The 18532-nt window shown below is 37.7% G+C and overlaps 1 protein-coding gene across 17 annotated transcripts in view; it reads left to right on the top strand.

Moving 5' to 3' along the window:
* Positions 1-18532, top strand: part of LOC138755825 (intermembrane lipid transfer protein VPS13B-like) — a 1263706-nt gene that overhangs the window by 141307 nt on the left and 1103867 nt on the right. For all 17 annotated transcript variants that reach the window (XR_011352575.1, XM_069922506.1, XM_069922508.1 and 14 more), the window contains one exon: positions 6909-7076. Coding sequence is in view for 16 of the 17 variants with exons in the window: in XM_069922506.1 (XP_069778607.1) it covers positions 6909-7076 (168 nt within the window). In the remaining variant the exon portion in view is untranslated. The remainder of the gene's footprint in view (positions 1-6908; positions 7077-18532) is intronic.

Raw genomic sequence — 18532 nt, 5'->3', positions numbered from 1 at the left:
TCTAAGTATGGTCTAATTAACATTTTATACAGCTGCAACATTCTCTCATGGCTTGAACTTGATCCCCTGTTTCAAGAAGGCCAACGCATCATGTCCATTTTTAACCACCCTATCAACTTGTGTGGAAACTTTGAGGGATCTATGGACTTGGACCACTAATCATTTACAGCGTCTTCGTGTTCAATCTTCCAAAATGTATCACCTTCTGGATTGAGCTTCATCTGTCACTTCATGACTATACCCTGTTGTAGCCCATGACAACCCTATCCACACTATCCACAACACTTTGAACTTGTTCTCATCTGCAAACTTACCAGTCCACCTCTTCACGTCTTTAGGGTAGCACGGTTAGCCTAAGGGTTGGTGCAATGCTATTACAGTGCCAGTGATAGGGACCAGGGTTCGAAACCACCACTGTCTTTAAGGAGTTTGTATATTTTCCCTGTGTCTGCATGGGTTTTCTTTGGCTGCTCTGGTTTCTTCCCACTTTTCAAAAATGTACCAGGGGTTGTGTGTCAATTGAGTGTAATTGGTCGACATGCGCTCATGGGCTGAAGGACAAAAATTAAGAAAAATAGATAAAAAATATTTGTCTGAGTCGTTTATCAAGATCACAAAAAGGTGTCCCAGACATCATCCCTGAGGACACTGCTCGTCACTGACCTCTAGTCAGAATACACTCCATCCACTACCACCCTCTGCCTTCTGTGGGTCAGGCAATTCTGAATCCATGCAGCCAAATTTCTATGGATCTCATGCCTCATGAATTTCTGGATAATCCTACCAAGAGAAACATTGTCAAATGTCTTACTAAAATCTATATGCAGCACATCCACCACGCTACCTTTATCAATCTGTTTTTATCATCTCCTTGAAAATCTCTTGTAGATTTGTAGTGTCAGCGCTTATTCAGTGTGTATTCTCAACTCTATCAACAGGTCATGAGTTAAGGCCCCACTTAAGGACCTGAAGTCTTAACCTTGGTTAGTCGTCTAATGTAGTGTTCCAGGTACCAGTTTTTGGTTAAAATGTTAGACAAGATCCTGTCTGCCTTTAATGGAAATAAAACCATGTAGAGAAGAACTGGTGAATTCTTCTGGCTGGATCTGATGACATTAAAACAATGCACATGGTCATTTTTTTGAATTTCAAGAGGCTATTGTGGGAAAATATGTTGCGTGAGGGTTATAGGGTTGTCCATTCTGACTTCAATGTTATCTCAAAAATATTTAATATTCATTGATGGCTTGATGTTAAGAAAGGCATTATATTAATCATGATTATTTATTCTTTAATTCACAAATGATTTCTGTGAGATAGTCATGGACAAAAACATAAGAATGCAAGAAAATAGGATTAGATGTAGGCCATTTGACTCCTCAACCCAGATCTTCTAGATAACCTAGCTCATTTGCCCAGAATTCAATCATCATCGGGGCCAGTTGCATTTAGCCTTCAATTCCATGAACTTTCTAAAATGCATCTCCGTCCTGTCTTCATAACTTCACAGCTGTAACCAGTAACTCGGTAGATTTTTAAAGCCAATTTTAAATTATGATACATTGCATCCTGTGCATTCTGTTTTAATTAATGCCATATGGAATGGTCGGGCTGTGCTGGTCCGTCATGTGACCTGGTACAGGGCCACATTTAAAAAAGACAAGTTCACTGGATGAGTTTTCAAACCTCTCCCAATAAATATCAACAGCATTGAAGAATTTAGTCGTCCATTTGGATTTATTATTGTTGACGATACGGTATCAAGAAAGTTTAATTTATGGACTTGCCTTACGTAATTGATATAGAGACAAAAGCAGTTTTAAATTCTAAAAATAAAGTTCAAGTTTATTGTCAAATGTACCAAGATGCAGTCTCAAGGATGTTTTGCAGACAGATCAGTGGATACATTCTACAGCGGTGCCAGCAACGGGTTCGAATCTGCCACTTTCTGTAAGGAATGTGTACTTTTTCTCTATGTCTGCATGGGTTTCCTTCAGGTGCTCCAATTTCCTGCCACCGATCAAAATGTGCTGGGGGTGGGGTTTAATTGGGCGGCACGGGCCTGTGGGCCGAGAGGGTTAAATTTAAAAGTCAGACGTGGTACAACAGGACAGTTAGCGATATTAATTGGTATGTTGCAAAAGCAATATAATTTTATTATTTTGGGATTCACTCAGAGGTCTGATAAGGACAGTTTATTTCCTGCCATTGAATCTAGTGGTGCATGATCTCTTAACCGGTGAATCTACATTAGGATAGATAGACATTCACAGAAGGAATGCAGTGAGGTTTGACTTGACCTTGTCCTGAGATGGTGGCTTGGTTGTATGATGTGCAATTCAGTAAACTCGGAGTGTATTCTATTGTATTTAGATAATTGAGATCTCATTGAAATATTCAAAATTCTTTGTGAGCTTGATAGGGTAGAGTTAATGTTTACCCTGGAACCAGGGTTCAAAATCCCAAAATAAAGGGCACTCATTCAAGGCAGAGGTGGGAAGAAATTTCCTCATTGAAGAGTAATGAATTTGAGGGAGCTGTAGAGGCTCAAGCGCTGGGAACGTTAAAGCCCGAGACCTAAAAAGATGGATATTAAGAAAATCAAGGGATATGGGGTTAAAGAGTATAAAGGAAGATTGACCTTGACTGGCCATTCTCAGTGGAGTCGGAGCACATCGAAGGGGGAGCCATGGACTGAAATCGTAAAATATATTTTTGTCTTTTATGTGGTTGGTAGGAGAGAAGAACAGAAGCAACCAACTAAATTTGAGACAGGGAAGCGGACCTACAGGCAAAAAAAAAGAATGGCTGGACTTGATTGGATGGAAAAGGAGTAAAGGGAGGCCATCTAACTCCTTGCTGCTTCTGTTGTGTTTTATATCCCTGGTGGTGTCAATGCTTTGACACTGATTGGTGATAAGACAATATGGGTACCAAAATATATTTAAATAACAATTTCTCTCAGGTAGTATCTGTCACTCTATATTGTGGAGCTCTGAACTGCACCAATGACTTTGGTCTTAACAGTAATGAAGCTGGAGTAGTTTGGTGTCTGTTAAGATTGACTAAATTCAAATTTGAGAGTTGTCAAAGAAAATACATTTAATGCCAGCAGAGGGATAATGGAATGTCTTTGAAAGGGTAGCAGAGACTTGGTCTACTCAAAGAAGGTCCATGGATCTGAAATATTAACTGGGATTTCTTTCCACAGATGCTGCTTTACTGCCTAAATTCTTCCTAGATTAGTGTTTCAGATTCTAGTATCTGCATTTTCAGTTGTTTTCCATCATGGAATCATTACAATATGGGAGGCAGAAAATGCTTGCTGTGATTTCCTCAAGGCCCTTCATTTTTTAATCCCTTAATGATTGGTTTTCTGCTGTTGCCACAATTTATTTTTGCTACTTTGTCTCGATCCTTCATGATTTGAAACACCTGAATTATAAATCAGTAAATTTGCAGATGACATAAAAATAGGTAGACTTGTGAATAGTGAAAAAATGATTGTGAAAGGATATAGATAGAAACCAATTGCAAATATGGACAGAGAAACAACAGATGGAGTTTAATTCAGACAAGGTGTGGCAAAGTTGTTTCCCATGGAAGGGGAATCTAGGACAAGAGGACACAACTTCAGGATAGAAGGGTACCCATTTAAAATTTATTTAACCAGAGAATGGTTAACCTCTGGAATTTGCTACCATGGGCTGCTGGGTCTATTTAAGGCAGAGATTAGGAAAGGATCTGAATAGTCAGGGTATCAAAGGTTATGGGAGAAGTCAGGGGAGTGGGTCTGGGTGGGGGAATGGATAAGCTCATGATGGAAAGGCAGATGGGCCAAATGGCCAACTTCTGTTCTTATGGTCTAAATGTGAGATGTTGAACCCTTGGAGGTCAAACCTAAGAGAAAAATGTGAAGTATATGGCAGAACCTGAAGAGCATTTATCTCTAGAGGCATCTTGGGGTGCAAGTTTTTAGCTCCTTAAAAGTGGCCACACAAGAAGATCTGTTGCAAAAGAGGGCATGCAATAATCTGTGTAGTTTTGTTCATTGCAATAGAGGAAGAACTTGGAACTTTGGAGAAGGGCATAACTGAGGCTCACCAGGAGATTGTTTGGATTGTAGAGTATCAGCTGTAAGAAGAGTTTGGATAATCTTGGATTGCTATCTTTGAGGTGTCAGAGGCCAAAGGGTGACCTGATTGAAGTAAATAAAATTGAGAGGAAAACATAGTGTGGATAGTCATTTTGCTAGGGTGGAATTGTCAATTACATAACTTTAAGATGAGAGGAGGGAAGCTTGAAGGAGATTTACAAGTCAGTGTTCTTTTACACAGAGAGTGGTAGATGCTGGGGCAGTGCTGGAAGCATGTATTATGGCAATATTTAAGGTATTTAGGGAGACACATAAACAGGCAGGGGAATGGAAGGATATAGGCCATGTGCACGCAGATGTGCAGTTTAAATTGTTATCATGGTTGGCGAGGACATTATGGGCTGAAAGGACTTTGTTTTTGATGTATAATTTTATAATCTATTTTCTATCCCATAACAACCACTTGTGTTCTAATGAGAACAGCCCCAGTTCTCATCTGTCCAGTTAAGTCTCTCATCCTTGGAATAATTTCATTAATCGCTTTAGCGCTCTCTCTCAAGCTGTTACATCTTTTTGAAAATGTATCTGGACAGACCACATGAATTGTAATAAAACAACTGCTTTATAAAGATTCATAGAGACTCTTTGGTCTTGTATTTTGTCGCTCTTGAAAAGACCAAGATTCCAGTTTTAAAAAAATATTTCTAAATCTGCCTTCCCATTTGCTCGTTCACAGTTTTGTCTTCTTAGAAATATTTACATTCTTTTTCTGGACAGGAATATTTTGCAATGCAAGTGATTTGTTAATTAGACATTGTTTACCAACAGGTGAAAGTGAAAGAAAAAGAGTTTATTTGTGCAAGATTGTTATAAAAGGCTAACCCACTGGGATGAGAAGCTAGAGTTCTCATTTCCATGAGGTTGATGGAGAACAGAAATTCAGAAGGATTATGATGTTATAGAAATCACCAACATATTACAGATCTACCAAATCATCTTGCGTGTATACAGATTATATAATTTTGTATGTGGCAGGAGAAATAATAAAAGTACAGTCTCATCTTTCTGCATTATTAAGTCATTGTGTCCCATCAAATGGCCTTTCCATAGATTATTAATGCAAAATGTTGACATTTAAAATAATCAAATACTTGCCAGGTAATATGTCTTAATAACTCTACCAAAAGAGCCAACATCTTTCCAATAAGATTTCCACCAGTGGAGCTATAACAATGGAAGGTTGAATGTGCATTTTTTGGTGACATTATGGGAAATAAAGTTGGTACACATTCCTTTACAGTTTCTGCACTATTGTTCACTTAAGCACTCATTAAGTGTAAAAATTTGCTTTCTGTCCCTTGCAGAACACATTCTGGCATGTTCTCATTTACCAGCCAGAGATCCAATTAAAGACATTCCTCTTTGTGGTTCCAAATTAAACCAATCACTCAATCCTGATGCTTTATAAACTCATATGTTGGTCATTAAAGCGTATAGCTACATGTGCGCTGCAGTTCTCTTGCAGGATGGCCCGTCTCATCTTTATTACCTCTGCAAGGGAATCAGTCAACTGTTAACTCTTGGTTACAAATTTTTCTTGCGGAAGGCATTCAATGACAAAGTTACCATAAGTTCAGTTCCATGGGGAATTTCTGATTTCCTTGTTAGTGGAAAAGGAAGAAACTATCCTTGCCATGGATATAAAAATAATTCTGTTCAACAGAACACTTTGGGACTGTATTCTTTGTTGCTGAAAGGATTTAAAAAAAAAAGCTCTTGGAGGTTATGATATTTCACCCTTGCATTTTGTAGGCGATGTTGTTTAATATGCACTGGGAATGCAAATGGAGTTCATTTTTCCAGTGAAGATATGGTTGAACAATTTTAAATAGGTTTCTTCCCAGTCGGCTGTTATGCAGGTGCTGACTGTATCAACTGTTGACATAACTCATGTCTTTCTGCTTAATAGAGAGTGCACTGTAGATCACCAGTATTCTGGCCTTTACAAATTAGATCCAGAAATAAAAATACAGCAGGTTAAATGTTAGCTTACTGTTTTTTTTTTTTGCAGTGGGTGGGTGTGGATTGGGAGAACTAATGGGAGCAAAATTCATTTCAAAACCTGATGAGGAGATGCTTGGAGTATTGAATAGTTTAACCATTTATACCATTTATTTACAAATTTAATTAAATAGTTCAATCTGTTCTTGAGTAGACTTTTCAGCAGTTTGTGAAAGTAGCTCATTTTTATACTCAAGTAAATTTAATCATATTCAATGCTGGAATAGCTGGAAACACATTTAATTGCACCCTGTGAGAACATGCTAATTAATTATCAATGTCAGTGGAAAAGTGCCGGTTTACAAATTAAATACTTTGTCTTTAACTTTTAACTCTATTTTTATAAATTACTTCTTTTTCCAAATTCATAGAACTCTAGAACATTACAGCACAGAAACAGGCCCTTTGGCCTTTCTTGTTTGTAAAGGCAATTAATTTATCAGGTAGCAAAAAAGGAATTGGTATGTTTGAAATCCAAACCTTTCCAAATCCATTGGTGATTGGAAACCAGGAGAAGAATTACTACGTTTTTCTGGAATATTATGGTTTTTTAAAAATTCCTTTCTCCAATTGATCATCATGAATGATTTTTTTAAAAAAGGTTGGAACACACAGCAGGGTTGAAAGTCTTTAGTTTACAACTGGTAGCTCTCTGTTACAGTATGGGTTCAATAGAAACCATCCACAATAGATTTTCTCAGTGGAGAGTTGAGTGACGTTAATTGCACTTTCCTTTTTCACCCTGGTCCAGGTTATGTGAAGAGTCTGATTAGGCGTGTTGTTAACAATGTAAACATTGTGGTAAACAACCTCATCTTGAAGTATGTGGAGGATGACATCGTTCTGTCAGTCAACATTACATCAGCAGAATGTTACACAGTGGACGAGTTTTGGGATCGAGCCTTCATGGACATCTTAGGTGAGAGAAATAGATTATTTCCTTACAATTTTAACCGTGAGCATTCAAAGTACATTTTTACATGAAGCAAGATGAATACAGATGAAGCTTGTTCTTTTGCATTTAATTCATAATTGTCATTATAGCAGTGAATAACTTGTACATATGGTGGAGAGTTTAGGGACAGACTCAAAAATTGGATAAAGTTAAGGCAGGCTTTGGTCAAGCAATTAATTTGGGTGTACAAAATACCAGAATGAAAGGAGCAATAAAATTCAGGAGAATTTTGTATTTAAAGGAGGGTCAAGAAAATGGAGAGATTTGAAGATGATCCCATCCCTCTTTTTGGGAACTGCGGGTGAAGTGAACTGTTCTCATACTTGGCCAGTTGTGCCATGTCTTCTCAATCATGTCTTTGGAATTTAACATTTCGCTAGTCTTCTGGCCTTTCATTTATAGTGAAAATATGACAAAAGTATGTGTAGGTGGACATTTTGGGTCCAGTGACCATAATGTCATTAGTTTCAAGTTAATTATGGAGAACAATAGGAATGGTCCTCAAATTGAGATTCTAAATTGGAGAAAGGCCCATTTTATGGAAATGAGAAAGGATCTAGGAAGAGAGGATTGGGATAAGCTGTTTTCTGGCAAGGATGTGTTCAGAAAGTGGAAAGCTTTTAAAGGCAAAATTTTAACGGTGCAGAATTTGCATGTTCCCATCAGAATTAAAGGCAAAGTTAACAAGCAGAGGAAACTTTGGTTGTCAAAGGTTACTGATGATCTGGTTAAGATGAAGAGAGAGGTGCGTAGCAGGTATAGGCAACAAGGAGCAAATGAGCTACTTGCAGGGTATAGGAAATGTATGAAAATACTTAAGAAGGAAATCAGGAAGGCAAAAAGAAGACTTGAGGTTGCTTTGGCGATTATGTCAAGGTAAACCTGAAGGGTCTCTACAAGTATGTTAAGAGTAAAATGATAGTAAGGGACAAAGCAGAGTAGAAAATCAGAATGGTCGTCAATGTGTGGAGCCTCATGAGACGGGGGAGATCTTGAGTAGTTTTTTTTTGTATCAGTATTTACTCAGGAAACTGGCACAGTGTATAAGGACGGAAGGGAAACAAGTAGTAATGTCATGAAACGTATCGAGATTGAAGTGGAGGAGGTGCTTGCTGGCTTACAGCGAATAAAGGTAGATAAATCCCCCCGTGCCTAACATGATATTCCCTCAGACCTTGAAGGAGACTAGTGTAGAAACCGCAGAAATATTTAAAATGTCCTCAGTCACAGGTGAGGTGCTGGAGGATTGGAGGGTAGCTCATGTTGTTCTGTTGTTTAAAAAAGGCTCTAAAAGTAAACCAGGAAATAACAGGTCAGTGAGCCTGATGCAGTTGTAGGTAAATTATTGGAGGGTATTCTGAGAGATTGGATATGCAAGTATTTGGATGGCCAAGAGCTGATTAAGGATGGCTTTGTGCATGGTAGGTTATGTTTAATGAATCTTTATAGAGTTTTTCGAGGAAGTTACCAAAAAGGTAGATGAAGGAGAGGCAGTGGATGTTGTCAACATGGATGGACTTGAGTAAGGCCTTTGACAAGGTCCCACACGGGAAGTGAGTTCAGAATGTTCAAACACAAGGTATCCATGGAGAGGTTGTAAGCTGGATTCAATTTTGGCTGAATGGCGAGTAGGTAGAGAGTGGTAGTGGATGATTGCTTCTCAGACTGGAGGCCTGTGATTAGTGGTGGGCCTCAGGGATTGTTGTTTGTTGTCTATATCAATGATCTTGATGATGATGACGTGGTAAATTGGATCAGCAAGTTTGCTGATGACACTAAGATTGGAGGCGTTGTGGACAGCGAGGAAAGTTTACAAAGCTTGCAGAAGAATCTGGACTCTCTGGATGTGCCAGAAAATGGCAGATGGAATTTAATGTAGACAAGTGTAAGGTGTGGCATTTTGGAAGGACAAACCAAGGTAGGACATATATAGTAAATGGTAGGGCACTGAGGAGTGCCAAGGAGCAAAGGAATCTGGGTACATAATTCCCTGAAAGTGGGGTCATAGGTAGACAGGGTTGTAAAGAAAGCTTTTGGCATCTTAGCCTTCATAAATCAAAGTATTGAATATAGGAGATGGGATGTTATGGTGAGGTTGTATAAATAGGTTAAGATTTTATTCCTTAGAGTGCAGAAGAATGAGGGGAGATTTGATAGAGGTTTACAAGATTATGAGGGGTACAGACAGTAAATGAGAGTAGGCTCTTTCCACTTAGATTAGGAGAAATAAATATGAGAGGACATGGCTTTCGGGTGAAAGGGGAAAGATTTAGGGGGACTTCTTCACTTAGAGAATGGTAGGAGTGTGGAAAGAGCTGCCATCTGACGTGGTAAATGTGGGTTCACTCTAAAGTTTTAAGAATAAATTGGATAACTACATGGAGAGGTCTGGAGGGTTATGGACTGGTTGCTGTTCAATGGGACTGGCGGAATAATATTTTTGCACAGACTAGAAGGGCTGAATGGCCTGTTTTCTGTGCTGTAGTGTTCTATGGTTCTAAATACAAAACTGAGCCATATTTGAAGTGTGAACGAAAACAGATTGGAGCAGTGGCAGTTGGTATGAGTTTAAATTGAATTGTTTATAGTCACATCAACTGATACTGTGAAAATTGTAGTTTTGCTTGCCATATAGCAGCGCACAAAAAGTGGCCATGCTCCACTGACATTTTGGATCCACAGGTAAAGTTTATTGGTCTTGGTAATGTTTCCATTTGTCTTGAATATTAGCATTAAAATAACAGGCAAATCAAATTTAAATTTTATGTTACAGGATCATCCATCATTAACTCAACTTTTCTCTCCCCACAGGCTCAATCTAATTCTAACATTTCCAGGTGTCTCTTTTACTTCAAATTTCCAGGGCTCTTCATCTCTTAGTTCCAGAATTATTTCTTTCCTTTCTACAGTCTTCATTCATCTATGGATACTTGTGCAGACAAATCAGCTCTGATTAATGTACCTTCATTATTTATTAGAGGGCAGGTACAGCATTGATATTACCTGGACACCACTACGAATTTGCCTCTTATCCTCTGTCACTCCAAAGACAAAAACCCAACTTCACTCAAGCTTTCTTCATGACGTTCTCTAATCCAGGTAACATCCTGGTAAATCATCTCTGCAGTCTCTCTCGAGACTTTAAATCCTTCCCATAATGAGGCAATCAGAACTGAACACAATACAGGAAGACCTCGACTTATGATATTCCAATTTAAGATTTTTCAAAGTTATGATGGTTAGAATCCATTTTGAATAAAGGTAGGTCGGGGTCTACCTGTATGCAAAGTTTGAGCAGAGCTTTATAGAGCTACAACATTACCTCATGGCTCTTGAATTCAATCTTCTGACAAATGGAAGCCAGAGCACCATCTCTTTTTAGCCAACTTGTCAATGAACAGCAACTTTGAGGGATCTATGGGTTTGAATCCCAAGATTCCTCTGTTCCTTCTCACTGCTTAGAATCCTACCATTAACCATGTACTCTGGATTTGTTCAATCTTCCATAGTATATCATTTCATACTTTTCTGGATTCAACTCTATCTGCCACTTCTTCACCAAAAGCTGCATCCTGTCTATGTCCAATATCCTGTTTTAAACTTCAGCACCATCCACAACACCTCCAATCTTTGTATCAGCTGCAAATGTCCTGAAACCACCCCCTCCCCTCCACTTCTTTGTCCAAGTCGTTTATAAGAGTTACAAACAGTAGGGATCCCAAACAGAGGCAGAATATATTCAATTTACTACCACCACCTTCCTTCTGTGGGCAAGTCAATTCCATGCAGCCAGGTTTCTCTGGATCCTAAGCCTTGTGGCCTTCTGGATAAGCCTACCACTTGGAACCTTGTAATTCGCCTTACTAAAATCTGTGTCCACTGCTCAACCTTCATCAACTTCTTTTATCATCTCTTCAAGAAACTCAGTTAGAGGGAGGAGTCACGTGATGGAGTAGTGGCCGGACGGTGAACTCCAGCCCTCTCCAGAAAAGTCGGGAAAAACAAGAGAAAATACAAAGGCACAGAAATACAAGTTAAAGAAAAGTGAGTATAAAGGTGGAAAGAAGATGGAGACAAAAGGAGAAAAATCAAAATCAACGGAAAGAAGAGAGGAAGAGAAGACAACGGAGGAAAAAGGTGAAGGCCTTACCTGTCCGAAGAGGCCCGCTGTGGAGAGAGGGCCCCACTACCTCAGGTCGGTAGAAAAAGAACTACAACAATGGCTCACAGAGCCGAGTAAAAGTGCGCAACCGCGCATGCAAAAAAACACACCGACGGGAGGGGGGACCAGCTGGGGAGTCGATCTCCACAGCCGGCAACGACAGCTGCAGAACACCTGCAGCAAGAAGAGACCACAGAAGACAATGGAAACAAGAAAGAAGAGGAGGAAAGGGCAGCAAAGAAACAACAGATGGTCAACCCAGAGGAAGAAGAAGAGGAAGAGTACAGTGAAATAGATAAAGGGAAAGGCAAGGTAAAGGATATACTTGCTCTTGTTAGAGGATACATGGAGTCATTTAAAGAATGGCAAACACAGGAATTCAATGATTTAAGAAGAAGAATAAACAACACAGAAGAGAAAATAAATAAAATGGATATGACCTTAACAGAAATGGGGAAAAAAATGGACAAGATGGAAGAATGGGCAATAGCAGCAGAAATGGAGGTAGAAGACTTAAAAAAGAAATTGGAGGAATCTAATAAAAAAACTAAAGAGACACAAGAATTACTAGCCCAAAAAATAGATATAATGGAAAATTATAACAGAAGAAATAACATAAAGATAGTGGGCCTTAAGGAAGATGAAGAAGGCAAGAATATGAGGGAGTTTATAAAAGAATGGATCCCTAAGGCCCTAGGATGTCCAGAACTACAGCAAGAAATGGAAATAGAAAGGGCACATAGAGCATTGGCCCCTAAACCACAACCACAACAAAAACCAAGATCTATTGTAGTAAAATTCCTAAGATATACTACAAGAGAAAAGGTACTGGAGAAGACAATGGAAAAAGTAAGAGAGGGCAACAAACCACTGGAGTATAAAGGGCAAAAAATCTTCATTTATCCAGATATAAGCTTTGAACTCCTAAAGAAGAGAAAAGAGTTCAATACAGCAAAAGCGATTTTATGGAAGAAAGGATATAAATTTACACTGAAGCATCCTGCGGTATTGAAAATATTTATTCCAGGACAACAAAACAGACTATTCTCGGATCCAGAAGAAGCACGAAAATTTGCAGAACAATTACAAAAATAGACTGAGGGATGAAGACGGGTAATGAGAGCAAAAATTATCACGATTGATATGTATGTGGGTAAAGACAAAAATAGACTGAGGGATGAAGAAGGGTAAGGAGGGTAAAAATGACCACGATTGATATGTATGCGGGTAAAGAGGTATAAGAGTGAATAGAGACAATGGGCATATGTGAAAGTATCTGTAATTAGAGGAAAACATAGAGAGTATAGACAAGAATTAATAAGAGAAGGTAATGGAATAGAGAGAATAAGGAGGGAATTAAAAGAGTGACCTTTGTGACATATAAAAAGCGAAATCTTTTCTGGGGGGGGCTGGGTGGGGGAAAAGAGCGGTCACTGCAAAATCAGTTGACGCTTGCGAGTGGATTCGCAAATCCAAATGGAGAGGGGAGATGTGGTTGTCCGACAAGGGATAAAGGGCAACTCAGGAGGGGAAGGGGAGATTGGGGATAAAGAAGATAGAAATAGGAGAATAAGGAAAATGTTGGATGTTGTAGGAATGTTGTCTGGTAAAGAGTTGAAAATAAGAAAACAGAAATGGAAAAGGAGGAAAGGTAATGATGGAAAAACGGAAAGAGAAGATAAACAAAATATAAAATGGCTACGCTGAACTATATGACTCTAAATATTAATGGAATACATAACCAAATTAAAAGGAAGAAACTACTAAATTTACTGAAAAAGGAAAAAATAGATATAGCATTTGTCCAAGAAACACACTTAACTGAATTGGAGCACAAGAAATTAAAGAGAGATTGGGTAGGACATGTAACAGCAGCATCGTATAATTCAAAAGCAAGAGGAGTGGCTATATTAATTAGCAAAAATGTGCCATTTAAAATAGAAGAGGAAATAATAGATCCAGCAGGGAGATATGTTATGATAAAATGTCAGATATATTCAGAGCTTTGGAATCTACTTAATATATATTCACCTAACGAAGAAGATCAAAAGTTTATGCAAGATATCTTTTTGAAGGTAGCTAATACGCAAGGGAACATACTAATAGGAGGGGATTTCAATCTGAATTTGGATCCAAATATGGATAAAACGGGGAAAAAAATTAACAGGAAGAACAAAGTAACCAAATTTATAATTAAATCAATGCAAGAAATGAAACTTGTGGACATATGGAGGAAACAAAACCCAAAAGAAAAGGAATACTCATACTACTCGACTAGACATAAAACATACTCAAGGATAGACCTATTCCTGTTATCAGCCCACATTCAAGGGAGAGTTAGGAAAACGGAATATAAAGCTAGACTATTATCGGACCACTCACCCCTGTTATTGGCAATAGAGCTAGAGGACATCCCTCCAAGAATGTATAGATGGAGATTAAACCCCATGCTACTTAAAAGACAGGATTTTAGAGAATTTATTGAAAAACAATTAAAAATGTACTTTGAAGTAAATACGGAATCAGTGGAAGATAAGTTTATACTATGGGACGCAATGAAAGCATTCATTAGAGGGCAAATAATAAGTTATGCAACCAAGATGAAGAAGGACTATAACCAGGAAACAGAGCAGTTGGAAAGGGAAATAATAAACATAGAAAAAAAATTAGCAATAAAGGAAGATACAACCAAAAGAAGAGAATTGGCGGATAAAAAATAAAATATGAAACATTACAAACATATAAGGTGGAGAAGAATATAATGAAGACAAAACAGAAATATTATGAACTAGGTGAAAAAACACACAAAATCTTAGCATGGCAGCTTAAGACAGAGCAAACTAAGAAAATGGTATTGGCAACAAGGAAAAAAGACAAACAAATTACATATAATCCAAAAGAAATTAAGGAAAACTTCAGAGAATTCTATGAACAATTATACCGAACCGAAAACGAAGGGAAAGAAGGGAAAATAGATGAATTTTTGACTAAAATTGAACTACCAAAACTACAAATAGAGGAACAAAATAAATTAACAGAACCATTTGGAACAGTAGAAATACAAGAGATAATAAAAAATTTACCAAATAATAAGACACCAGGAGAGGATGGACTCCCAATAGAATTCTACAAAACATTTAAAGACCTAATAATACCGCCCCTCCTGGATGTAATCAACCAGATTGATGAGACACAAAACTTACCAGATTCATGTAAAACAGCAATAATTACAGTGATACTAAAACAAGGGAAAGATCCACTCTCACCAGCGTCATATAGACCAATATCTCTGCTAAACACAGATTATAAGATAATAGCTAAACTATTAGCGAACAGATTAGCAGAACAGGTACCGAAAATGGTAAATTTAGACCAAACTGGATTTATCAAAAAAAGACGCACAACAGACAATATTTGTAAATTTATTAACTTAATTCATGCAGTAGAAGGAAATAAAGCACCGGCAGTAGCAGTTGCTTTAGACGCAGAGAAGGCCTTCGACAGAGTAGAATGGAATTACTTGTTCAAAGTATTGCAAAAATTCAGTTTACCGGAGAAGTATATTAATTGGATTAAAGCATTATATAAGGGACCGTTAGCGAAAGTGACAGTAAATGGACATGTATCAAAGCAATTTAACTTAAGCAGGTCAACGCGGCAGGGATGCCCACTATCACCATTATTGTTTGCGCTAGCTATAGAACCACTAGCAGAATCGATAAGAAGAGATAATAATATAAAAGGAATAAAAATAAAAGACAGGGAATATAAAATCAGTCTGTTTGCGGATGATGTGATAGTGTACTTAACAGAACCAGAACTATCAATAAAAGAACTATATAAGAAATTGAAGGAATATGGAGAAGTGTCGGGATACAAGATAAACGTAAATAAAAGTGAAGCAATGCCTATGAATAACGCGGATTTCTCAAAATTTAAGGAGGAATCCCCATTCAGATGGCAAACGCAGGCAATAAGATACCTAGGTGTGCAAATAAACAAAAATCTAGGCCAATTATATAAACTCAATTACAATCCACTAATGAAAAAATTACAGGACGATTTAGAGCATTGGAAAGAGCTACCACTAACACTGATAGGAAGGATAAACTGTATTAAAATGAACATTTTTCCAAGGATACTATACTTATTTCAGGCATTGCCAATACAACTGACAGAAAAATTCTTCAAAGAGTTAAAGAAAATAATAAGGAGATTTTTATGGAGAGGGGGGAAACCGAGGATAGCACTAGATAAATTAACAGAATGGTATAAACAAGGAGGCTTACAATTGCCAAACTTCAAAAATTATTATAGAGCCGCACAATTAAGGTACCTATCAGATTTTTATCAAACAAGGGAAAAACCAGACTGGACGAGACTAGAATTAGATAAAATAGGGGAAAAGATACCTGAACACATATTATATAAATGGGACGAAAAATTGGTACAACATAGAACTTCTCCAGTATTACACCATCTCCTCAATATATGGAAGAAGATTCATGTAGAAAGAAATAAAATAAATTACCAAATACCAAAACTAATATTGACGCAAAATAAGCTACTCCCTTTTACAATAGACAACCTTGCCTTTAGAAAATGGGAAAAAAAAGGGATTAAAAGAATAGAAAATTGTTTTTCAGGAAGTAGATTCTTATCCTTTGAACAAATGAGAGATAAGTACAATATAACTGGAGATACAGCGCTGGCATATTACCAACTGAGATCCTACTTGAAAGATAAATTAGGAAACAACTTGAGTTTACCAGAGGGAAGTAACCTTGAATATGTGATTACAGATACAATGTTAATCAAAAGATTTATAAAAAATATGTATATTAAACTGCAAGAAAAGGAGAATGAGGAAACAAATGGTAAAACTAAACAAAAATGGGAACAAGATTTAAATATAAAGATAAAAAAGGAAACATGGGAGAAGTTATGCTCTGGAACGATGAGAAATACAATAAATACGAGGCTGCGTATGATACAATATAATTGGTTACACAGACTAAACATTACACCGCAAAAGTTAAATAAATGGGACCCAACAGTATCTGATAGATGTTTTCGATGTAAAAAAGAAAGGGGAACAACAATTCATGCAATCTGGACATGTGAGAGAGTAGAAAAATTTTGGGATGATCTCAATCAGATATTAAATAAAATAACAGAAAACAATATACCAAAGAATCCAGAGATCTTTCTCCTAAGTAACATAAAAAATAAAGAATTTGGAATTGACTTGGAAGATGCACAAAAAAGATTTGTCAAGATAGCCCTAGCCGTAGCAAAAAAATGTATTATGTCAACCTGGAAATTGGAAGATAATTTGAAAATACAACAATGGTATATAGAAATGAATAAATGTATTCCATTAGAAAAAATAACATATAGTTTAAGAAATAATATTGAAATATTCGAACAAGTATGGGAGCCTTACATTAAATACAATAGCGAAAACCTACCGGGAACAAACATTACCTAAGTTGATGGAAGGAGAAGAAAAGAAAAGAATGGACTCAGTAGAATTTCTGGTGTATTTCTGTTGAATGACAACATTGTCTAACTGAATTAATGCAACCTAGATTGTATACCTAAAATGGATGAGGGGGGGGGTGGGGGGGTGGCTTGGGAGGAGGGAGGGGGAAGGGAGAAAAAGTCACTGTAAATGTGTGGAAAAGAAAAAGTGTATATCATGGCTATTGTGATTTATGGTGTGAAAAATAAAAAAATAAATAAAAAAAACAAAACTCAGTTAGCCTTGGGAGGCATGACCTGCCTCTCACAAATTAATGTTGAATATCCCTACTAAGACTGTGCTTCTCCAAATGTCTGTAAATCCTGTCCTGAGGAATCCTCTCAAACAGTTTGCTCACTGCTGACGTGACACTCACCAGTTTATAATTAGTAGGGTTTCCCTATTAACTCTCTTGAATAAAGGAACCATGTCTTCCTTTAGTGCACGGGTGAGCACAATGGTATTACAGCACCAGGGACCTGGGTTTGTATCCGGCACCATCTGTCAAAAGTTTGTGCCTCCTTCCTGTGTCTGTGTGGGTTTCGTCTGGGTGCTCTGGTTTTTTTCCCCCCATCCTTCCAAAGTGGTTTGAAAATCAATTGGTGTATTTGGGCGGCAGGGGCTCATGTGCTGTCTTTTTGAAAGCTTTGAGGAAAAAAAATCCTCCAATCCTCTGGTACCATTTCTGTGGCCAGGAAGGATGCTAAGGTCATTGTAATGTCCTGGCAGTCACTTCCCTCACTTCATGTTGTAACCTGGGGTATATCTTGACTGGCCCAGGGACATTTATCCAAATTATTTTCATAAGCTCCAACGCGACTACTTTCTTAATCTTTTCCTGCTCCAGCACATTTGCTTGATCTACTCTGACTTAAGATTCACCAATGTCCCTCTTCTTGGTGAACAATGAAGCAAAGTATTCATTAAGAATCTCCCTCACCTCTTCCATCTCTAGGCACATGTTCCCCCCTTTACCCTTGAGCTGTACTATCTATACTCTAGGCATTATTCTGTTTTTCATCTACATGCAGAACTCCTTGGGGGCGTGGCAGGATGGCGTAGGGAGCGGACGTGCATTCCCGGTCTCCCCCAGGCAGTTATATAAATACCCGTTTTAAGAATATTTCTTTTCTGTTAAAAGTCTTTGTTTTGTTTATCAATTGTTTTTAGTTTAAAATGGCAACAAAGATTAAGGAAAATAGAGTTCAAATACAGAACAAAACTACACTCTCCGACTTTGGAAGAAACTCGGCCTACTTGCTCAGACAGAACCACGGAGTCAAGGCTGGAATTTTCTTAAGAACGGAACTCATTAATTGGACTGTCGGATAAGCTGGCCTTGGACACCCCTCTGAAAGATGTTTAAAATGGCAACAAAGATTAAGGAAAATAGAGTTCAAATACAGAACAAAACTACACTCTCCGACTTTGGAAGAAACTCGGCCTATTTGCCCAGACAGAACCACGGAGTCAAGGCTGGAATTTTCTTAAGAACGGAGCTCATTAATTGGACTGTCGGATAAGCTGGCCTTGGACACCCCTCTGAAAGATGGTGATGAATATTGATTTGAAATTTTTTATGAAGATAAATTGCAGTAATTGGCATTGGTTGCCCGTGAGTTTTAAAAATCCAGATAACATTAAAGTTTATTAGTGATTTTTTTTGGATGGAATATCGGAAGGATGAATTTATTATCTATAAATACAGAACAAAATTACATTCTTTGACTTTGG

The sequence above is a fragment of the Narcine bancroftii genome, chromosome 2 (assembly GCF_036971445.1).
Source record: "Narcine bancroftii isolate sNarBan1 chromosome 2, sNarBan1.hap1, whole genome shotgun sequence".
NCBI classification, from domain to species: domain Eukaryota; kingdom Metazoa; phylum Chordata; class Chondrichthyes; order Torpediniformes; family Narcinidae; genus Narcine; species Narcine bancroftii.
This window is presented reverse-complemented; position numbering and strand designations above follow the sequence as displayed.